At 37.3% G+C, this 24757-nt stretch overlaps 1 protein-coding gene across 3 annotated transcripts in view; it reads left to right on the top strand.

The window, feature by feature from the left end:
* ASCC3 (activating signal cointegrator 1 complex subunit 3) overlaps positions 1–24757 on the top strand; it is a 332868-nt gene that overhangs the window by 257698 nt on the left and 50413 nt on the right. Inside the window, exon 37 of one of the 3 annotated variants that reach the window (XM_019929491.3) lies at positions 3367–3508. The exons of 1 other annotated variant lie outside the window; for it this stretch is intronic. In XM_019929491.3, coding sequence (XP_019785050.1) covers positions 3367–3474 — 108 coding nt within the window. In that variant the 3' untranslated portion in view covers positions 3475–3508. Of the gene's footprint in view, positions 1–3363; positions 3509–24757 lie in introns of those variants that run through there. One more of the 3 variants, XM_019929493.3, reaches the window with a different exon arrangement.

The following is a 24757-nucleotide window of genomic DNA, read 5'->3' as shown; positions in this document are numbered from 1 at the left end:
CCTAGCCTTCAATGTAATAACCTCTCTGGATTATAGTTGAAAGCTTTTCTTATTGCTTTTTTTGGGTAATTCTTGTTGGAACTATGCTGTTGCTGATGTTTCTTAACATAAGGATCCACTTGATTAAGTTCTCTTAGAATTAATGCCAGAAAAGTTAACTCCTCCCATTCCCCCCTTCCAAAAGAAAATATACAATCAGATTTATCACATGGTAAAAAACTATACTATGTTCATTTTGCTTTTTTGCCGAGAAGCTAAGAACTAAATTTAATATTGAAGTTAAAATTACTATTAGGAGTATCTTCTCCACTTCCTTCCTTCATATTATATATGCATTATTTTGTTGTTGTTGTTGACTTTAAGTGTAATAATTTACCATAAAACTTTGTTGGCACATTAATCAGGATATATGTTATAAGTAAATATGGTATTTTATTTTACCCCTCAGGTGTGTTGGTACTTTTTTAAAAAGTTAAGACCCATTGGACTCTAATGTCTTTAAGGTCCTTCTCTTATAAATTCACTGATTCTGCTGTAGTTCACTTACTTATTAGCTTTTTTCCTACCTCTCCTATTGCTTTATCATTCTCAATAGACATCAGTATCCCATTCACAGTTTTCCAATTTTTCAGTGTTTTCCCTTTGAGAAACTAGTGTAGAGATTTTGCTTATGGCATAGGGCCAAATACATTGTAATGAGTCAGAAAATATTTGTTCATGAATTGACGGATGGGTGGATGGGTCCTGTATAAATCAGTTTTCTATTGTTTGCTCTATGGAAATGAGTAGAGGATTAAGGTATATGAGGCAGCTTTCAAGAAAATGATTTTGCTGTCAAATTAACAATTCATTTCTGAGGTAAGAATATTTTTTAAAAATTAAGAATCTCTTTTAGATTTCTAAGAATGAGGTTTTTATCATTTCCTAGACAGATATTCATAAAAACAGGATTTTTCTGGGGGGAAGACAGTAAAATCATGGTTAGTTAATTTCAGCAAGCATCTTAAACTAGTATCTGTTAGATTTAAGAATATAATGTTTCTTTCAGATTTACCTATCGTCATATATTTACCTAATTTAGTATTTTAAAGTACTTGGGAACACATAATAACAGCTGATACCTCTGAGCACTTTTCATGTGACAGACCTTATTCTAGGAACTTTACATTGATAAACTCATTTAATCCTAACAAAGCCACTCATTTGATATTGATAACATCCCATTATTATTCCTATTCCTATTATTTAAGAGTAACCAACTTGTCCAAGGTTGCACATCAAGTGAGTAGTTTGCAGTCTAGCACCTTAGTATGCGTTCTTAACCACTGCACTGTGCTGCCTCTCATGCCCCTCCCTCCCTCTCTCTCTCTCTCTCTCTCTCTCTCTCTCTCTCTCTCTCTCTCTCTCACACACACACACACACACACACACACACACACACACACACACAGAGTGAGCTGGAAAATACCGAGTTGGGAGGTTCAAAGTATGTCTAGACTAGATGCACATTGTTCGTAAAAGTTTGTGAAAACCATATGCCTATTCCACCCTACTAAAAAAAAAACCCAAATGTATATAGTACCAAGGGAATTCAGTCATTTTTCTCTTCAGTTTTTTCCATAAAAAGGCACTGATAGAGCAAGAGGTCTGTTCACATCCTTTCAGTAGCCTGTTTCTTTCCAGCATCACACTGCCTAAAACCAGTACTGATCTCATGGTATATCTTTATTAAAATAAAGTCAACTCTTTTGTGAATAATACAAGAACAACTCATCTGCAGATATACAGAAGGTAAACTACAGTATATTTACATAGATACTGTTCTGCATTGTCCCTTAATGATTTCTACAGCAACAATGATATAATCTCTTCATCCTATGGTGTCTAGTCCATGAAACTCTCAACTTCTGCTATGTAGTGTCTAAGTCTGTAATATCTAAGTGAGACCTCTTTTTGAGGGAGGACACTGGGACATTAGAAGTATAGGACTCATATGGATAAGGAGATCTGCAGGTACCACGATTTTGCTAATTTCTTATCTAGAAATTATTCTCTATGTACTAGAGAACATATGTGTAACTAACAGAGAAACATTAAGTAATAAAGCAGGATTGTGTTTGAAGTAATTATAGTACAATTTCTAGAAATCATTCTTTCACTGAAAAGTGTTTTTAAATATTATTTTGTGATCACACCAGAGAGTCCTAAATGACTCACATAGCTTCGTTATCTTCTCTGCTCTTACCTCCAAAACTGCATATTAATCTCCTTGTGGTTTTGAAACAAGGAGATACAACTGGTCAAGCAGGAGCTATAGAGAAGAGGATGACAAGCACAACAGGACAAAGAAAAGCAGTGTGTGTGAAAGACCTCGTTCCACTACCATTGCTTTTGTTTTTATAATGTTTAATAATGTCACATTATGTTTTCGAACAATGCAGTATTATAACTTATTTACTATCAGCATCTCCTTTTACTAAGATACAGTGACATATTTCTGAAGTCATTTTCAAACTTTTTTATTTCTATAATTTATTACTTATTTTAAGAGGAATTTTTAGTATTCCCGAAAAGATCACAACTGAGAAGCTTCTAATCTCTTGAGTATTATTTTGAATTCACTATAATATTTCATCAATTTAATTTTGGCAGTGAATAAAGTTTTCTCATTATTTCTTAGGCTACATATTGTATTTAACTTTTGGTATTTGCTGTCTTTGGTATTAATGATAGTGTAGAAATTATGTTCATTAAGATTTTTATTTTAGGTGTTCTGAATATGTTGCAGTATGATTATTATTGGCCCAGAGAAAACAAACTAGAAGGTAACCACAGAATGAAAAAAGGAATATTAAAACATTCATTGGGGCTTCTCTGGTGGCGCAGTGGTTGAGAGTCCGCCTGCTGATGCAGGGGACATGGGTTTGTGCTCCGGTCTGGGAAGATCCCACATGCCGCGGAGCGGCTAGGCCCGTGAGCCACGGCCGCTGAGCCTGCGCATCCAGAGCCTGTGCTCCGCAACGGGAGAGGCCACAACAGTGAGAGGCCCGTGTACCGCAAAAAAAAAAAACAAAAAACATTCATTGACTTTCATCAAGCATTTAAAAATACATAAACTTTTAAGTAGGGATACAATTGTATTGCCTTTAGTTTTTTTTCCGAAACTAAAAAGAGAAAGCCATATAATCAGGTCATTTCATGGTATGCTTCCTTTCACAGTGTTTTTGGCCCTTCAGTCTTCCCTCTTCCACAGTGTTCCGTAGCAGAAGGTTGTCAGGTTTGGTTAAAAAAAATTTCCATACATTAGGTACATGTATACCCTAACTTTTGAATTCTATCCTTTTTGTTCTTTTCCTCTGTCAGTAGGCTTGTTGGGGTCAGCCTGGTATTTTGCAGAATAGTATTTATTATATTGACAGTATCACCCTTTTGACAAAGGATGGAGGCAACAGGAAATTTCTGAGTTTAATATAAAGATGAAAACTGAACTCTTCCAAATAGTAAGGAGGTAAGCTAAATGGAGTTGTCTTAAGAAATATCTTAAGCATATGATGAAGTATGTATAATTTAGATGTTTTATCCTTAATATGTTATTCTACATGTGTCCATATTAAATTCCATCAGTCACATTTCTACCCACAGACTATATATTGATTCATCCAAAAAATATTTACTTTGTGCCTACAATGTGTAAGGCTCATTCTAGGGGCAGGAGATAGAATAGTGAACATTAGTGGCAAACTGTGAGTGTGTGTGTCTGTGTGTCTGTGTCTGTGTTAATGCACAGATAATCTATGGGCCATGGTAATAAACTATGAAAGACTTGGGTGTTGCTCCTGACCGAGGTCATCAGCACAGTGTGACGCTCCAAGAAGCATAGCAGAATGTTGCCCACCATCAAAAAGAGTCTCTAGGGCTTCCCTGGTGGCGCAGTGGTTGAGAGTCCGCCTGCCGATGCAGGGGACATGGGTTCATGCCCCGGTCCGGGAAGATCCCACATGCCGTGGAGCAGCTGGGCCCGTGAGCCATGGCCGCTGAGCCTGCGCGTCCAGAGCCTGTGCTCCACAACAGGAGAGGTCACAACAGTGAGAGGCCCGCGTACTGGGAAAAAAAAGAGTCTCTAAAAACAGAACAGGATATAGTATTCTTCCTTCGTGTTAATCTTCCCTGTGCACGAGGTTTGCTATATGCATTTCTGCTGACCCCACATCAAAAGAACATCATGGAGAAAGTTTGAATGGGCCCAAGGGAGCCGCTCATATGATGGGAGGTATGTGATTGGGGCATTGCAGTCTGCAGAGGCAGAGGATATGAATCAGGTAACAGATAGTAAAATCATGGACCTTATGAATGGAGGCCCTCTTTAGATCATGAACACAAGTAACCTTTTTAATTAATAGGAAGTTCCATCTGATCCTGCAAGTAATAAACTCAGAGAATTTATTACTTCACTTGATGAATATAATGTAGGCCAAAAATATATAGATTAAAAAAGGGCTAGAAAGAATTTATGAATGATAAAACTACTAATGAATTGTGCGTGTCATATTTGGTGTGGCAGATGCTGATTATTCTGTTACAGACCAAGGAGACAGGAATGAGGATTAGATGAAAGTGTGTCATCTGTATGGTATTTTTCTCTTGGTCCACTAGATACTTGGAATATTTTTTTTTAAACATCTCTATTGGAGTATAATTGCTTTACAACGTTGTGTTAGTTTCTGCTGTATAACAAAGTGAATCAGCTATATGTATATATATATCCCCATATCCCCTCCCTCTTGCGTCTCCCTCCCTCCCACCCTCCCTATCCCACCCCTCTAGGTGGTCACAAAGCACGGAGCTGATCTCCCTGTGCCATGTGGCTGCTTCCCACTAGCTATCTGTTTTACATTTGGTAGTGTGTATATGTCCATGCCACTCTCTCACTTTGTCCCAGTTTACCCTTCCCCCTCCCCGTGTCAAATCCATTCTCTACTTCTGCGTCTTTATTCCTGTCCTGCCCCTACGTTCATCAGAACCATTTTTTTTTTTCAGATGATACTTGGAATATATTTTATCCTTCAGAATATAGGGAGTGGGGGGTGTTATTTGATTTTCTAAATGTGACAGTCTATTATACTTTCAGGAACTAATTCCTGTTGATCACTATTCCATTATATGTAAATCTTTATTTCAGTCAACACCAAAAAAGAAAACACACTTCCACTAATTTTTTTTCTCTGCTAACACCTCTTTTCAGATTTCTGTTTTCACTTACTCATCTTCTTCTTAAGAAACTGAGCTGTTTCTAGCTTACATTTTTAGATGTCATTGTCTTTAAATGATAGTAAAGTACTCTATTCTAGGTGTAAGACTGAAGATTTTTTTAAAACTATTTCTCTTCACTTATTCTATGACAGCAACCCATTTATTTAAATCTAGTCTTTTCAATATATTCATTAAAAAGTAATAATAACTACCTTTTATGGAGCACCTACTACATGCCAGGCACTTAATATACATTATTTATAATCCTCAAACAACATGGTAAATGTTAATATATAGAAAATGAAACTGAGGTTTGATGAGGTTATTTAAGTTTTCCCAGGTTCCATACAAAGTAGCTCTTTAGAACTCTCTTCCCTATTCCTTACTTCCTCTCCTAGACATATTTATCCTTATCCTATGATTTAATTCCAAATGTAAAAAATTTTTTAAGTATTGAAATGTAATGGTATATACTTTTTAAAAGTCAGTTAAGAAACAGAGTTGCTTTTAAAATTATGTGTGACCTTGTGACTTAGAATTACAGGTTTTAAATACACATGTTAATTACTGGCAAAATAGTTATTTCAACCTTCCTTATGGAAAACATAGATTTTAAGTTTTAAGCAATATCTTGCTATTTGAAAAGGTTAGATATTTTATAAGAACTCTTGCCAAGTTTTTTCTCAACACCATGAATTAATAAGCTTCATAATTAAGGCAGCTGCTTCACACTTCTATTGTTAACCAGTGACATTACATCTGTCTTGCTCCATTGATGCCCTCCTCCTACTTATTGAAGCATTTAGCAGTTTTGGCAACAGGGATTACATGGCATGGAGTAAGTAGTCTAATTAGATACAAGTGAAAATCCTGAGGGAAAAGGATATTTAAAAAGTAATTTGAAGAATCTCTTAATGATGTTGGCACTGAAAGCCAAGTCTAGAGTAGAAGGTGCCAGTCATCGTGACAAACAAGGATTATGATTTGATATGTTCAGTGGACTTTTAGAAGGTAGCCTAAGAGTAATAGAAATAAAAAGATTTCAAAGTTGGGGAAATTTATTTGAGTGAATTTTTCATAATATGCTTACCGTAGTATTAATAGCTTTGAAAGAAAGCAGAATATGCCCCAAATGTATTTTGTCTCTAAATGAAACAAATGAACTTATTTACAAAACAGAAACAGACTTACAGATATCAAAAACAAGCTTATGGATACCACAGGGGAAACATGGTGGTGGGGTGAGGATAAATCAGGAGCTTGGGATGAACATACACACACTACTATATATGAGATAGATAACCAACAAGGAACACAGGGAACTCCACTCAATATTCTGGGATAACCTATATGAGAAAAGAATCTTAAAAAGAATGAATATCTGTATATCTCTAACTGAATCACTTTGCTGTGCACCTGAAACTAACACAACATTGTAAATTTTCAGTAGATTTTTTAAAGATAAACTCAGTTGATAAGGTTCTTGTGACTACACAGAAACATGAGTTTATATATCAAATATCCAATTTGAAAAGTTGTGAAATTCTTATTTCTCCACAAAACCTTAGATATTGACTAAAAGTATGGGTTTCGTGTGTTAACATAAAATAGAACCATTCCAAATTTAGAAAAGTACCATAAAAAATTAGATTTTTATATATTAATAAATTTCTGGGGACTTCCCTGGTGGCACAGTGGTTAAGAATCCGCCTGCCAATGCAGGGGACACAGGTTCGATCCCTGGTCCAGGAAGATCCCACATGCCACAGAGCAGCTAAGCCCGTGCACCACAACTAATGAGCCTGCGCTCTAGAGATCGTGAGCCACAACTACTGAGCTCACCCGTGCGCCTAGAGCCCGTGTTCCACAAGAGAAGCCACGGCAAATGAAAAGCCTGTGCACCACAACGAAGAGTAGCCCCTGCTCGCCACGACTAGAGAAAGCCCATGAGCAGCAACAAAGACCCAACGCAGCCATAAATAAATAAATAAACAAATAAATAAATTTGTTTGTTTATTTATTTATTTCCAGGTTTGACAGTTTTCTGCACTGCTTTATTTGAAAGCATACTGGTTCTTTCTTTGCTCTGCCCATATAGACGACATTTTCAGTGATACAGCATTTTTAATGCTTGAATTTTATCCTCTTTGGCACACAACCACAAATCTCTTGGTTGAAAATTACAAACGTATCTTTCTTAAACATAGGCTTGGAAAAATAAGCAAGAATTTTTTTTAAGAGAGAAATTTTAAGTGGAATAAATAGAAAGGACAAGCCAGATACGAATACCATTGGTAGGGGACCCCACATGTAAATTAAAGAGTTCATTAAAGGAAAAATGAAAGGAAGGAAAGGTTAACCGAGTAACAGTGAACATCACCAACCTCATGGCCTTCCATTTCCAAATAACCTCGTGACAATTGCAGGATCCCATCTGCTACTCTTTATCATCCTAGTGAGGAAACCTAATGGGATATCTTCCAGGGTTCATGAGAAAGAGCTTCCTAACCCCCAGTCTGGAGAGCTGCTTGGCATCTTTTGGAGAGGCACAGATGGCAAATGTCTCGAAAAAAAGTATCTTTCTACTTCTCTTGGTCTCTTTTCCTTGAGCCCTTCCCTATTTTCCATTATTTCCTAGTTTCTTCCTAGCTTTCTGCACTTACAAGCTTTTCTTAGCACAGAGAAAAGTGAAATATTTTCCTGGTGAAAACCTTCATTCTCAGATCTGTTGTGAGTTAGTACATTCCTCTAAAGATTTTTAAGCTAATTGTGTTCTCATGAGCATAAAATGTATTTTTAATATTACCTGAAATTTGTCCTGTTTTAAATTTTTGATACTTTTTAAAAAACTACTTTTGGCTTCCTAAACTGTCCCACAGAATAACTGTCAATTACTGAGATTCTAAATGTTGGTGATTAAATAGGGTTGTTAATTAAGAAATAAGTTTAGATACCAAAGTATGACTATCCTTAATATTTCTTTCATTATTACCTAGTTTAACTTTCTCATTTTTTCAAAAAACAAAGACCCAGTTTTGCCCAAGATGACACAAACCGGTATGGAAAAATAATACAAAAACTCAGATCCCAAAGGGCAGAGTTGAAATTGGAATTCATATCCCCCAGCAACCTTTTAAATGCTCTTCTCTTTCTTTTCCCCTTTGCTATTTTGTACTTTTCTTTTTCCTCTTCTTGCATCTTATTTTGCCCTTTTATTTAAATAAAACTTACAAAACATGGTATGTAAAAGGGATATACCATTAACCTTCTCAGCCTAAGTTATAAGATTTGCTAAGTGTTCTATCCAATACTCATTGCTCTTGGGGGAATACCAAGGAAATAATAGATAGACCTGTATCTTTTAAGGAGATTTGTCCTAGAGCCCAAAGAACCTAATAAAAACAAAGGAGTAGGCTTATGTCGAGTCTATCTGTCTCTTCTGCTGTTGCTGCTTCATATAGTTCTGCCTCTGCACGGGAAGTGTTCAGTCCTGCTTATGGCATTCAAGGCAGAAGTGTTGCTGATGCTGTCCTCAAAAGTCAGAGTTACCAGCCTGGCCTACGTGCAGGATTGGATCACCAAACTCCTGGGGGTCACGTTAAAAGCATTTGCAAAAGGAGACTCCATTTAGACATTTTAAAATTACAAATAAAATCTTGAGTGGTTGCATATAAATTAAGTCATATTTGTAAAACTCCAGGGTAGTCTGCTTTTCAGGGAACCCCATCATGAATGACTTGGCAAAGTAAATCATTGTTAATTTGGTTTTGGATATATTTTTGTTTATCGTTGGTAGTAACTCTCTGCTTAACTTAATGATATCATAACTATTTAGAATTGTCAGTACATATGCAATCACACTGGGGAAATTAAAATGTAATGAAAATAAGATTGAAGATTATTATCTTTGTGGGAATAAAATCTCTTCCCTAAATTCTAACCATTTGTCACTTCATTCTACTTTGAATAAACAGAGCATTGTTTAGACTAAAAATAAGTGGAAAGTAAAAACTTTAATAGTGGATAAAACATTTTAAAATATAATTTTCATATGCTAGAAATTGGTTTCTGCTCAGAATGTTTCTAATTTCATCCCGATAAAATTTAAGTACTCTAAAATTATGGTTAGGGTTTCATTGGTCCAGCAGGTGGAGCAGTTCAGAAATCAATGCTAGCTCACTCCTCAATTAATAATGGTGATTAGAAGTATTCCAAAAGGTTCATGGTTCCTGTCATAAATATCTTCCCAGTAGAAATAATGCCAAAACATTGCCTTGTATTTTAACAAAGCAGCCAAGTAGGTAAATAAGTGTGACCATTCCCAATACTTAAAGCCAACTAAATCTACTTCAATATCATTTTCTGTGTAATAAAGCAAAAGAAAAATTAAACATCCTAAAAGAAAAATTAAATATCCTTCCCAACCCCCTATTGGTATAAGCAGAGTCCTTCAGTATTACATTGTTTTGGAAACATGTAATTAAAAAAAAATAACAATAGAAATACTCCTTGGTGCTGAGAGATATACAGCCCTTTAGGTTAACTAACATGCCAGACTTTTTCTCTATGTAATAATGTATAGAAACACTATGCGCCCTAAAAAAAATTTTTTTAACTGTATTGACACAGTTTCAGGTAAAATTTTTAAAAATTCCCTATCATAAAGTGTGTTAAAGTGTATCCTAATATGTGTTTAAGGACAAGATATTATAGTTAGCCATCTTCTTGTTTTATTGAATCTTGTTTTATAGATAATACTGCTTTTATAAGTAGGGGGGGGTTTAATGAAAGCAGTACAATTACCCTTTTTTTATACTTAATAAATAGTGGATTGTTCTCTCACCTCATTGGTTATTACCAGACCACCACAAGTCCTCATATATTAGCCGTTATTTCAATTGTGTAGGGATTTATATCTCCTGGTCAGTTTCTCACAAGACAGTTTCTCGTCCACTAATCCTTCTGAGTTGTTCTTTTTATAATCATTTAAGAAAAGACCCTATAGCCCAAGTAAAGAATGATTCCATAACTATGGCTTTTGTGATATTACCACCATAAGTATCTCATAGACTTATTGGGGAGATTAAATTAGTTAATAGAGGCAAATCACAGAGCAGTGGTCATTTGCTCATTTGAAGTACTTAGTTAATGTTAGCTCTTCTTATATTTAGTAATATTTATTGAGCACACACTATGTTCCAGGCATGTAATACACTGCAGCATGCTAGGCTGATGAAGTTCCAGTACTCATGGACCTTATCTTCATAATGGGGTTGGCAAACAAGTTAACAAATAAACATGTAATATAAGTTCAAATGTATGTAAGATTTTTTTTTTTTTAATAAGGCAGGAGTCTGAAGGTAACTAGGGAGACCTGTTCTTCACAGAACAGTTAAGGAGAGCTTTTCTGAGGACATGATATTTGAACAGAGAACTGAGTGACATGAAAGAGCAACTCATGAGGAAGCCTCAGGGGAGAAATTCTAGGCAGAGGGAACAGCAAATGCAGAGGCCATGGAGCAGGAGGTACTTGTCAGAGGTTCAAGGAACGACAAGAAAGCCTGTGTGGCTAGCGTGGAATAAGCACTTAGCGGGCATGGTGGGCAGGGCCAAGGTCGTCTTTGGCCTGGCTGAGGAGTTTGGATTTTATCCAAAGTGTTTAGAGAAGCCGTTGGAGGAATTTTGATCAAAAGAGCGATGTGGTATTATTAATTCCGAAAAGACCGCCTCCTTAGTAGAGAAATGATTATTGCAGAAATCATTTATCATTCGGGATGTTTTGACGGTTGAACCAACAGTAATTAGCTGATTGATTATAAGTAAACAGAGTAAACAGAAGAAATAAAGATGATGCCTAGCCTTGGGGCTGGAACAATTCAATAAGAGAGAAAACCATTTATTGAAGTGAAGAAGGCAGAGTTAAGAGCAAGGTCTATGTTTGTTTTGGGGGCCGCTGGTGACAGGCCACATGGATAGTATTCAAAATTTCAGAGTCCAGAGGTGGGTTGAGATCATCTGGGCAGTGAGTATTGAGCAGAGGTCTGCAGATTGCACTCTGGGAACTCTAGCTTATTGGGGTTGGGGGAGGAGGTGAGTCAGCAGAAAACCGAGAGTGAAGGATGATAAACAAGAAAGAAAACTTGCAGGAGAGTGCACTGATCTGAGCTAAGGGAAAAAGGAATCTCAAGAAGGGCGTGGTGGTCAACTGAGTTAAAACTGTTGATACAGAATGGATGAGAGCTGAGATTAATCACTCGACTTGATACGATAGAGCTCCTAGATGTCTTTTTTTTTTTTTGACACCATTATTGGAGTATAATTGTTTTACAGTGGTGTGTTAGTTTCTGCTGTAAAACAAAGTGAATCAGCTATACGTATACATATATCCCCATATCCCCTCCTTCTTGCATCTCCCTCCCACCCTCCCTATCCCACCCCTCTAGGTCGTCACAAAACCCCGAGCTGATCTCCCTGTGCTATGTGGCTGCTTCCCACTAGCTATCTATTTTACATTTGGTAGTGTATATATCTCACTGCCACTCTCTCACTTCGTCCTAGCTTACCCTTCCCGCTCCCCTGTCTTCAACTCCATTCTGTAGTAGGTCTGTGTCTTTATTCCCGTCCTGCCCCTAGGTTCTTCATGACCTTTTTTTTTTTTTCCCTAGATTCCATATATATCTGTCAGCATACAGTATTTGTTTTTGTCTTTCAAATTTACTTCACTCTGTATGACAGACTCTAGGTCCATCCACCTCACTAAAAATAACTCAATTTCGTTTCTTTTTATGTCTGAGTAATATTCCATTGTATATATGTGTCACATCTTCTTTATCCATTCATCTGTCAATGGACATTTAGGTTGCTTCCATGTCCTAGCTATTGTAAATAGCGCTGCAATGAACATTGTGGTACATCACTCTTTTTGAATTATGGTTTTCTCAGGGTATATGCCTGGTAGTGGGATTGCTGGGTCGTATGGTAGTTCTATTTTTACTTTTTTAAGGAACCTCCATACAGTTCTCCATAGTGGCTGTATCAATTTATATGCCACCAACAGTGCAAGAGGGTTCCCTTTTCGCCACACCCTCTCCCGCATTTATTGTTTGTAGATTTTTTGATGATGGCCATTCTGACCAGTGTGAGGTGATACCTCATTGTGGTTTTGATTTGCATTTCTCTAATGATTAGTGAAGTTGAGCATCCTTTCATGTGTTTGTTGGCAATCTGTATATCTTCTTTGGAGAAATGTCTATTTAGGTCTTCTGCCCATTTTTGGATTGGGTTATTTGTTGATTTGATATTGAGCTGCTTGTATATTTTGGAGATTAATCCTTTGTCAGTTGCTTCGTTTGCAAATATTTTCTCCCATTCTGGGGGTTATCTTTTCATGTTGTTTATGGTTTCCTTTGCTTTGCAAAAGCTTTGAAGTTTCATTAGGTCCCATTTGTTTATTTTTGCTTTTATTTCCATTTCTCTAGGAGGTGGGTCAAAAAGGATCTTGCTGTGATTTATGTCATAGAGTGTTCTGCCTATGTTTTCCTCTAAGAGTTTGATAGTGTCTGGCCTTACATTTAGGTCTTTAATCCATTTTAAGTTTATTTTTGTGTATGGTGTTAGGGAGTGTTCTAATTTCATTCTTTTACATGAAGCTGTCCAGTTTTCCCAGCACCACTTATTGAAGAGGCTGTCTTTTCTCCATTGTATATACTTGCCTCCTTTCTCAAAGGTTAGGTGACGATATCTGCGTGGGTTTATCTCTGGGCTTCCTATCCTGTTCCATTGATCTATATTTCTGTTTTTGTGCCAGTACAATACTGTCTTGATTACTGTAGCTTTGTAGTATAGTCTGAAGTCAGGGAGCCTCATTGCTCCAGCTCCGTTTTTCTTTCTCAATATTGCTTTGGCTATTTGCGGACTTTTGTGTTTCCATACAAATTGTGAAATTTTTGTTCTAGTTCTGTGAAAACCATTGATAGTATGATAGGGATGGCATTGAATCTGTAGATTGCTTTGGGTAGTATAGTCATTTTCACAATGTTGATTCTTCCAATCCAAGAACATGGTATATCTCTCCATCTGTTTCTATCATCTTTAATTTCGTTCATCAGCGTCTTTTTCTTTTCTGCATACAGGTCTTTTGTCTCCTTAGGTAGGTTTTATCCTAGGTATTTTATTCATTTTGTTGCAGAGGTAAATGGGAGTGTTTCCTTAATTTCTCTTTCAGATTTTTCATCATTAGTGTATAGGAATGCAAGGGATTTCTGTGCATTCATTTTGTATCCTGCTACTTTACCAAATTCATTGATTCGCTCTAGTAGTTTTCTGGTAGCATCTTTAGGGTTCTGTGTGTATAGTATCATGTCATCTGCAAACAGTGACAGTTTTACTTCCTCTTTTCTGATTTGGATTCCTTTTATTTCTTTATCTTCTCTTATTTCTGTGGCTATAACTTCCAAAACTGTGTTGAATAACAGTGGTGAGAGTCGGCAATCTTGTCTTGTTCCTGATCTAAGTGGAAATGGTTTCAGTTTTTCACCATTGAGAACAATGTTGCCTGTGGGTTTGTCATATATGGCCTTTATTATGTTGAAGAAAGTTCCCTCTGTGCCTACTTTCTGGAAGTTTTTTATCATAAATGAGTGTTGAATTTTGTCAAAAGCTTTTTCTGCATCTATTGAGATGATCATATGTTTTTGCTCCTTCAATTTGTTAAAATGGTTTATCACATTGATTGATTTATGTATATTGAAGAATCTTTGCATTCCTGGGTTAAACCCCACTTGATCATGGTGTATGATCCTTTTAATGTGCTGTTGGATTCTGTTTTCTAGTATTTTGTTGAGGATTTTTGCATCTATGTTCATCAGTGATATTCCCTATAGTTTTCTTTTTTGGTGACATATTTGTCTGGTTTTAGAATCAGGGTGATATGGGCCTCATAGAATGAGTTTGGGGGTGTTCCTCCCTCTGCTATATTTTGAAAAAGTTTGAGAAGGATAGGTGTTAGCTCTTCTCTAAATGTTTGATAGAATTCACCTATGAAGCTATCTGGTCCTGGGCTTTTGTTTGTTGGAAGATTTTAAATCACAGTTTCAATTTCAGTGCTTGTGATTTGTCTGTTCACATTTTCTATTTCTTCCTGGTTCAGTCTCGGAAGGTTGTGCTTTTCTAAGAATTTCTCCATTTCTTCCAGGTTGTCCATTGTATTGGCATAAGCTGCTTGTAGTAATCTCTCATGATCCTTTGTATTTCTGCAGTGTCAGTTGTTATTTCTCCTTTTTCATTTCTAATTCTATTGATTTGAGTCTTCTCCCTTTGTTTCTTGATGAGTCTGGCTAACAGTTTATCAATTTTGTTTAACTTCTCAAAGAACCAACTTTTAGTTTTATTGATCTTTGCTATTGTTTCCTTCATTTCTTTTTCATTTATTTCTGATCTGATCTTTATGATTTCTTTCCTTCTGCTAACTTTGGGGTTTTTCTGTTCTTCTTTCTCTAATTGCTTTAGGTATAATGTTAGGTTGTTTATTTGAGATTATGGATATGTATGTTCCCATTACCATTTTCTTAATTGTTTTGGGTTTGTTATTGTAGGTCTTTTCCTTCTCTTGTGTTTCCTGCCTAGAGAAGTTCCTTCAGCATTTGTTGTAAAGCTGGTTTGGTGGTGCAGAATTCTCTTAGCTTTTGCTTGTCTGCAAAGATTTTAATTTCTCAGTCAAATTTGAATGAGATCATTGCTGGGTAGGGTAATCTTGGTTGTAGGTTTTTCCCTTTCATCACTTTAAGTATGTCCTGCCTCACCCTTCTGGCTTGCAGACTTTCTGCTGAAAGATCACCTGTTAACCTTATGAGGGTTCCCTTGTATGTTATGTGTTGCTTTTCCCTTGCTGCTCTTAATATTTTTTCTTTGTATTTAATTTTTGATAGTTTGATTAATATGTGCGGCGTGTTTCTCCTGGGATTTCTCCTGTATGGGAGTCTCTGTGCTTCCTGGACTTGATTGACTATTTCCTTTCCCATATTAGGGAAGTTTTCTAGTATAATCTCTTCAAATATTTTCTGTCCCTTTCTTGTTCTCTTCATCTTCTTGGACCCCTATAATTTGATTGTTCGTGCATTTAATGTTGTCCCAGTGGTCTCTGAGACTGTCCTCAATTTTTTTCATTCTTTTTTCTTTATTCTGCTGTGCGATAGTTATTTCCATTATTTTATCTTCCAGGTCACTTTTCCATTCTTCTGCCTCAGTTATTTTGCTATTGATTCCTTCTAGAGAATTTTTAATTTAATTTATTGTGTTGTTCATCGTTTGTTTGCTCTTTAGTTCTTCTAGATCCTTGATAAATATTTCTTGTATTTTCTCCATTCTATTTCCAAGATTTTGGATCATCTTGACTATCATTACTCTGAATTCTTTTTCAGGTAGACTGCCTATTTCCTCTTCATTTGTTTGGTCTGGTGGGTTTTTACCTTGCTCCTTTATCTGCTGTGTATTTCTGTCTTCTCATTTTGCTTGACTTACTGTGTTTGGGGTCTCCTTTTCACAGGCTGCATGTTCGTAGTTCCCATTGTTTTTGGTGTCTTTCCGCAGCGTGTAAAGTTGGTTCAGTGGGTTGTGTAGGCTTCCTGGTGGAGGGGACTGGTGCCTGTGTTCTGGTGGATGAGGCTGGATCTTGTCTTTCTGGTGGGCAGGACCACATCCAGTGGTGTGTTTTGGGGTGTCTGTGAACTTATGATTTTAGGCAGCCGCTCTGATAATGGGTGGGGTGGTGTTCCTGTCTTGCTAGTTGTTTGGCATGGGGTGTCCAGCACTGGAGCTTGCTGGTCGTTGAGTGGAGCTGGGTCTTAGCGTTGAGATGGAGATCTCTGGAAGAGCTCTCACCGACTGATATTATGTGGGGCTGGGAGGTCTCTGGTGGACCAATGTCCTGAACTCAGCTCTCCCTCCTCAGAGGCTCAGTCCAGACGCCCAGCCAGAGCACCAAGACCCTGTCAGCCACACAGCTCAGAAGAAAAGGGAGAAACAAAATAAATAAATAAAATAAAATAAAGTTATTAAAATAAAAAATAAATTAAAATATTATTTAAAATAAAAATTTAAAAAGTAATTTAAAAAGAGAAAGAAAAAAGAGAGCAACCAAACCAATAAACAAATCCACCAATGATAACAAGTGCTAAAAAGTATACTAAAAAAAGAAAAACAGACAGAACCCTAGGACAAATGGTAAAAGCAAACCTATAGAGACAAAATCACACAAAGAAGCACACACATACACACTCACAAAAAGAGAAAAAGGAACAATATATACATACATATATACATATATATATATATAAAAGAGAGCAACCAAATCAATAAACATATCTACCAGTGATAATAAACTGAATACTAAATTATGATAAACATACAACCAGAAACAAATTAGATGCAGGAAGCTAACCCCAAGTCTACAGTTGCTCCCAAAGTCCACTGCCTCAGTTTGGGGATGATTCGTTGTCTATTCAGGTATTCCACAGATGCAGGGTACATCAAGTTGATTGTGGAGCTTTAATCCGCTGCTCCTGAGGCTGCTGGGAGAGATTTCCCTTTCTCTTCTTTGTTCTCACAGCTCACAGGGGCTCAGCTTTGGATTTGGACCTACCTCTGCGTGTAGGTCGCCTGAGGGCGTCTGTTCTTCACTCAGACAGGACGGGGTTAAAGAAGCAGCTGATTCGGGGGCTCTGGCTCACTCAGGCCGGGGGGACGGAGGGGTACGGATGCGGGGCGAGCTTGTGGCGGCAGAGGCCTGTGTGACATTGCAACAGCCTGAGGTGCGCCATGCGTTCTCCTGGGGAAGTTGTCCCTGGATCCCGGGACCCTGGCAGTGGCGGGCTGCCCAGGCTCCCGGGAGGGGAGGTGTGGATGGTGACCTGTGCTTGCACACAGGCTTCTTGGTAGCTGCTGCAGCAGCCTTAGCATCTCATGCCCATCTCTGGTGTCCACGCCGATAGCCACGGCTCGTGCCCGTCTCTGGAGCTGGTTTAGGCAGTGCTCTCAATCCCCTCTCCTCGTGCACCCCAAAACAATGGTCTCTTGCCTCCTAGGCAGGTCCAGACTTTTTCCTGGACTCCTTCCCGGCTAGCTGTGGCGCACTAGCCCCTTCAGGCTGTGTTCACGCAGCCAACCCCAGTCCTCTCCCTGGGATCCGACCTCCGAAGCCCGAGCCTCAGCTCCCAGCCCCCACCCGCCCCGGCGGGTGAGCAGACAAGCCTCTCGGGCTGGTGAGTGCTGGTCGGCACCGATCCTCTGTGCGGGGATCTCTCTGCTTTGCCCTCTGCACCCCTTTTGCTGCGCTGTCCTCCGTGGCCCCGAAGCTTCCTCCCGCCACCCCCCATCTCCGCCAGTGAAGGGCCTTCCTAGTGTGTGGAAACTTTTCCTCCTTCACAGTTCCTTCCCCGAGGTGCAGGTCCAGTCCCTATTCTTTTGTCTCTGTTTTTTCTTTTGCCCTACCTAGGTTCGTGGGGAGTTTCTTGCCTTTTGGGCAGTCTGAGGTCTTCTGCCAGCGTTCAGTAGGTGTTCTGTAGGAGTTTTTCCACATGTAGATGTATTTTTGATGTATTTGTGGGGAGGAAGGTGATCTCTACTTCTTACTCCTCTGCCATCTTGAAGGTCCCCTCCTAGATGTCTTTAATGAGTAATTTCAGTCGAGTCACAGGAGATAAAAGCCTTATGTGAGAGGACTCGAGAGAATGAGTTTTAAGAAAGCAGAGACAGCAAATACAGCTAATTCTTGCTTGGAGCTCGGGAGGGGAGATGATATGAAATCAATTTCCTTTTTTTTTTTTTAAGATTTTATAGCATATTTATATGCTGATGGAAATGATCCTACAGAAAGGGAAAAAATGATATAAGAAAGAAAAAATCCTTAAGAAAATGAAGGGGAAATAGGAATCACTGCATAAGTGGAAGAATTGGCTTCTGGTAGAAGAAGAGACAAGCCATTGTAACAGGAGACTAGATGGTGTTAGAGCATAGGTGTCAGGAGGTTGGTAAGAGATGGTAAGATACTGAGGAGATTCCCTTGTTTTTGCTTTGAGTTTTTTCATGATTATCAGCTGAAACTGAGGAGGTTGAGAAAGACCTATAAATGTGAGTGATGGCCATTAATAGACTGAGGTGGCTGTAGTGTGGGGGAGTGAATATGGTATTTGCATTTAGGAAACAGGGGTTCAAATCTCACAATGGCCAGTTTAAGTCTTTGTATAAGTGGCAAGTCATTTCATCTCTCTAAACCTCAGTTTCCCCATTCATTAAAAGATGTGCAATCAGGGCTTCCCTGGTGGCGCAGTGGTTGAGAGTCCACCTGCCGATGCAGGGGACATGGGTTCACGCCCCGGTCCGGGAGGATCCCACATGCCGCAGAGCGGCTGGGCCCGTGAACCATGGCTGCTGAGCCTGCGTGCCTGGAGCCTGTGCTCCGCGACGGGAGAGGCCACAACAGTGAGAGGCCCGTATACAGGTAAAAAAAGATGTGCAATCAGACCTACCCTACTTATAATCACAGGATTAGTGTGAACAGCTAAGGTATAAGATACGTATTGGAACATATCTTGATCTAGATAGATGTTTTGTTTTGTGTTACATTTTAGTTTGGGTTTATTATTTATGTTTTACTTTTCTTTTACATTCAAAACTGCCTTACACTAAATACCTTTACATTTCGTAGGGGTTCAGAACACTTAGTCACTGTCAGAAAGGCTGGCCTTATTGGACTTACTCAGAAACTTTTAATTTCATTATTAATATTTGGAGGGATAAAGAAGAATACAGTCTGGGTTTCCTTATGATCTCTAAGAAAACTTTATCCTCACCCTAGCATGTATCCTTTAGTGAGTTTTATTTTAGTATTGCTCCCCCCCCCCAAAGAACATATGGTAACTTCATTTGAGAGATCTTGGTATTCTTTTTTTTTTTGAATTTTATTTATTTTTTTAGACAGCAGGTTCTTATTAGTCATCCATTTTATACACATCAGTGTATACATGTCAATCCCAATTGCCCAATTCATCACACCCCCACCCCCACCCCGCCACTCTCCCCGCTTGGTGTCCATACGTTTGTTCTCTACATCTGTGTCTCAGTTTCTGCTCTGCAAACCGGTTCATCTGTACCGTTTTTCTAGGTTCCACATATATGTGTTAATATACGATATTTCTTTTTCTCTTTCTGACTTACTTCACTCTGTATGACAGTCTCTAGATCCATCCACGTCTCTACAAATGACCCAATTTCGTTCCTTTTTATGGCTGAGTAATATTCCATTGTATATATGTACCACATCTTCTTTATCCATTCATCTGTCGGTGGGCATTTAGGTTGCTTCCATGACCTGGCTATTGTAAATAGTGCTGCAATAAACATTGGAATGCATGTGTCTTTCTGAATTATGGTTTTCTCTGGGTATATGCCCAGTAGTGGGATTGCTGGGTCATATGGTAATTCTATTTTTAGTTTTTTAAGGAATATCCATACTGTTCTCCATAGTGGCTGTATCAATTTACATTCCTACTAACAGTGCAAGAGGGTTCCCTTTTCTCCACACCCTCTCCAGCATTTATTGTTTGTAGATTTTCTGATGATGCCCATTCTAACTGGTGTGAGGTGATACCGCATTGTAGTTTTGATCTGCCTTTCTCTAATAATTAGTGATGCTGAGCAGCTTTTCATGTGCTTCTTGGCCATCTGTATGTCTTCTTTGGAGAAATGTCTATTTAGGTCTTCTGCCCAGTTTTGGATTGGGTTGCTTGTTTTTGTAATATTGAGCTGCATGAGCTAGTTATATATTTTGGAGATTAATCCTTTGTCCATTGATTCGTTTGCCAATATTTTCTCCCATTCTGAGGGTTGTCTTTTCGTCTTGTTTGTAGTTTCCTTTGCTTTGCAAAAGCTTTGAAGTTTCATTAGATCCCATTTGTTTAATTTTGTTTTTATTTCCATTACTCTAGGAGATGGATCAAAAAAGATCTTGGTATGATTTATGTCAAAGGGTGTTCTTCCTATGTTTTCCTCCAAGAGTTTTATAGTGTCCGGTCATACATTTAGGTCTCTGATCCATTTTGAGTTTATTTTTGTGTATGGTGTTAGGGAGTGTTCTAATTTCATTCTTTTACATGTAGCTGTCCAGTTTTCCCAGCACCACTTACTGAAGGGACTGTCTTTTCTCCATTGTATATCCTTGCCTCCTTTGTCATAGATTTGTTGACCATAGGTGTGTGGGTTTATCTCTGGGCTTTCTATCCTGTTCCATTGATGTATATTTCTGTTTTTGTGCCAGTACCATATTGTCTTGATTACTATAGCTTTGTAGTATAATCTGAAGTCAGGGAGTCTGATTCCTCCAGCTCCATTTTTTTCCCTCCCACTTTAGCTCTTTGGGGTCTTTTGGGTCTCCATACAAATCTTAAGATTTTTTGTTCTAGTTCTGTAAAAAAAATGCCATTGGTAATTTGATAGGGATTGCATTGAATCTTTAGATTGCTTTGGGTAGTATAGTCATTTTCACAAAATTGATTCTTCCAATCCAAGAACATGGTATATCTCTCCAGAGAGATCTTGGTATTCTTCATCACACTGTCATTTTTCTGAGTTTTCTCTCTTAGGTTGTTCTGCTCTTATTCCCTTATTGCCTCTGCCTTTCTCCCCACGTTAATATTTTACTGGAGACCATGGTTCTGGGTTTTAGTGTACCAAAGGGGAGTGACAAAGTCTGTTAAAGTAATGATTCCCCACTGCCACATTATCCTACCTCCAAATTAAAAAGCATTATGATTCTTTAATGAGACATTACCCTCACTTCCAGACCAATGTGCTCCTAAGAGTGCTCATCTATTTATAGTGGTTAAAAACCACTTAGTAATTAGAAGAAATCATAAAGTAATTATGATTTGTAATAGTGATTATGGCTGTGTGATTTCTCCTTCACTAAGATGCTTTACAAATAGATTAGCACTTCTTTGAATTAGAAACTTGGGCTTGAAATCTGTGAGGAAGCTGTATTAGTAAGAAAAATGTTCTTTCTTTTGGGACTAAGTAGAAAGCTGTAAAATAGCCAGGAAGCCATTGGAACCTGGCTGACAGAAAAATCAGGCAAATCAAATTGGCCATTTTATTAGGCATATATTCATCTGGAAAAATTCTCTTCATTCAGTTGCAGTTAAAGCGTTGGTCAATTTAATATAGTTCATTAGTAATGCCAGCTCGAAGTTGGGCTAAGATATAATAGTTTCTCTTCCTGAACAATTAGGTAAACATTACATTGCTTAATATGAAACTTGGGGGAGGGGGCCATATTTAAAGTCTAGATGCTTGCTAAATATAGCTTTTCAAAAATTAGCATTTTTGATACACAAATAATGCATTGCTTCATTTTAATTTTTAACAGGGAAGTAAATGACCGTACCTTTTTTTCCCACACTTCTCTAATCGCTTCCTTCCTCTACTTCAGTTTCTTCTTTGCGTCCCTTACTAGTTACACTTTGTCTTGCTTGTCCGTCATTTTCTCTTATTTGGAAGCTTATCTGTTCTATACCTATATCACTATCCTACAGACATTCTCAAACATACATCTTCAACCGGCCAGCAAGTACTTATTTAGCATCTACTGTGTTAGGTGCAAGAGGACAAAGATAATTTACGGTCCCTGCCTTCAAGGAGGGAAAAGGCCTATGTCTAAGAAGTAATTATAGTTTGATATTAACTATTTTAAAAGTGTAAGTTGTACCAGCATGTCTAGAGTATGCTGAAAGTCTAGTTATTAAGAACATGGGCTTTAGGGTCACACAGACCTGACTCTGTCACTTTCTAGCTATGTGGCCTTGGGTTAGTCACTTAATCTCTCCAAGCTCCATGCTCCTCTATAAAATAAAGGGGAAGATTAAATAAAAGAATGTGTGTAAAGCCTCAATACATTACCATATGATAATCATTCATCTCTGTTCTTACTAGTTTTTATTAATAGTAATATTTTAATGATAAAAAGTTCTAGTAGTTGATTTATTATAATTTATATAAATCATACCAACATAGGACAAATATCATTATCCTCTTCTATTGAAAAACACCTCATAACATAAATTCTGATTCCTTGGCATGCCATATGAGACTGTTCCGAGCCAGCTCCAGGATAGGCTAGAGTAGAAGCAGCCTCCCTCTTCCACTGCTCTTCCCCTTTTGCATCTCTGTGGAGCTCCTTCTGCTCCATAGGCCAGGAATGCCTCCTTTCCCACCTCAGCCAGGATTGTTTTCACACATTGGTCAAGACCTATCTCACTTAATCTGTGTGAAGCACTAACCAAATAAAAGGAAAACATCATAAAATCATTGTTAAGGGATAGTTTATTCAACGGATATTGTTGGGTAAATTGTGTAACATTTTGGAAAAATATTCGTTAGAGTCTAATTTCATAGCATATACCAGAATAAAATTCAGTCAGATTAAGGATCAAAGCCAAGAAGAATGTTTAAATTTCAAGGGAGAGGGGAAGAAACAAAAAGCATAAAGGAATTGAAGAAATTATAAAAGGAAATGAATGAATTTGCCTACATAAAAATATAAAATATATGCATGTCTCTATATATAAAATTTTTAAAGCATTAATATTTGTCATTATTATTTTTTATTATATCAAAAGGGTAATATATTTTAATTTTTTAAATCAAAAAATTGAAAAAACAACCACTATGACTCCAATGATAAAATGAAAAGAAGGCATTGAATAACAACTTACAGAAAAACAAATTCATTTTTAACAAACATAAAAAATAAACCCTCAGACTTCTCAGTAATCAAGGAAATATTAACTGAAACAAAAAACAGCAATCATTTTAGCCTGTTAAATCGTTGGAAATTCAAAAAGGATAATATCCATTGATGGTGCGTGTGCTGTGAGTTGCAGCATTCCCAGATGCTGCTAAATATTGTTGACCCAAACTTTCTAGAAAGAAATTCGACAATATCTATCAAAGTTTAAAAAAAAAAAAAAAAAAGAAAGGTTTAAAAAATTTCTGCTCCATGGCATTGTAATTCCATTTCTAGGAATCTGTCCTGAGGAAACAAGTCAAGATATATGTACACAGATGTTCATCACGGCATTACTTATAATAGAAAAAAAAAAAACTGGAAAACTTTTCTTACAAGACCAATATCTCTTTAAGAATAATTTATAATCACTTAAACTTAATTTTTGAAAGTGAATCAGTGGGGAAAGTGGGTTTTGTTTTGATACGTTTTCATATAGCCCTATATGTGAATTCTACTATTGAGATATTTATAAAGCTTGCCTTGTTAGACAATAGAGGATAACTTACTAATGAACTGAATAGTTTTGAAAAGCTCTTTCAAGAAAAAGATCTAAATAGTTATTAATAATTCTTAGCAAACTATAGTCTTCCCACTGTGAGAAGGACTAAAATGAATACTCTTATGCCGAGCCATATACATATGGCAGAAACCTAGAGGAATTTCCTCTCCAGAGATACATTAAAAGCTGAATATCTTTTGATTTCTCAACCCAAAGAAATGGATGTGCCCCATTCTCATGTGTACATGTATTCTAAAAATTCGTGTTGTTACTACCAAATAAAATACATCGAGATGGTCTTTATTACAGTAGTATTATTCACACCATCTGCATTTTATTTTTACGTTCTCCTAAAAAAGAACTTCACTTATTTTACAATGTTTTCCAGCTGACAATCCAATAGAATTTAAGCATGTCTTAGAGGTTTGATTATGTCAGAAAGTTAGAACTTACCTTGCTTTAAAAACAAAAAAAAAAACATGAAACAAAAAAATCTGGAAGGTAAGAAGGATTTACAAATGTCATTCTCCTCAGATGCATAAATTCTACACATTCTTATGTTCTAGTCATTTTTTTATATGTAGTTCGGAAGGATAATACAGTCTGGCAGAAGCACTATAATCTGTTTTAAGGATTTTAAAGATTTCCATTGGCAACAGAGAATTCTTCTATATACACTCGCTTCAACTTACTAAAACATAGGTCCTCCATTCCATCTCTGTAGGTATTTTCTGTTATTTATTAAACAGTGTCAGCAAATTTGTAAGACAAATGCCAGACAGGTGTCATCTTCTACTGACAGATGAACAAATAAACTGTCTTGCAGAACCGGTGACCGAGCTGGCAATGTATTGCTCAGCTGGGCTGAGAACACAGAAAGGGTTGTAACGTTGAACTACTTTTACTTTTTTTGTCAGTGAAAGAGGAAGAGAAGTGGGAAAGGAAAGAATCAGTAAGACATCGAAATAACCAGTGAATTGCAAGTAAAATCAGAGAAAAAGGAAAGATGAATTGTCACTTGGGACCCACACCAAGTCATGTGGGTAATACCAGACTAGCTTAAAAGCAGGGTGGGCTTTTTTCTTTTTTTTTTTTTTAATTATAGAATGGAAATATGCTGTGATAATTATTTTAAATATTTTTGTTAATAAAATTTCTGAATATATGTCTTA

This window comes from Tursiops truncatus, chromosome 12 (assembly GCF_011762595.2).
Source record: "Tursiops truncatus isolate mTurTru1 chromosome 12, mTurTru1.mat.Y, whole genome shotgun sequence".
NCBI classification, from domain to species: Eukaryota; Metazoa; Chordata; class Mammalia; order Artiodactyla; family Delphinidae; genus Tursiops; species Tursiops truncatus.
This window is presented reverse-complemented; position numbering and strand designations above follow the sequence as displayed.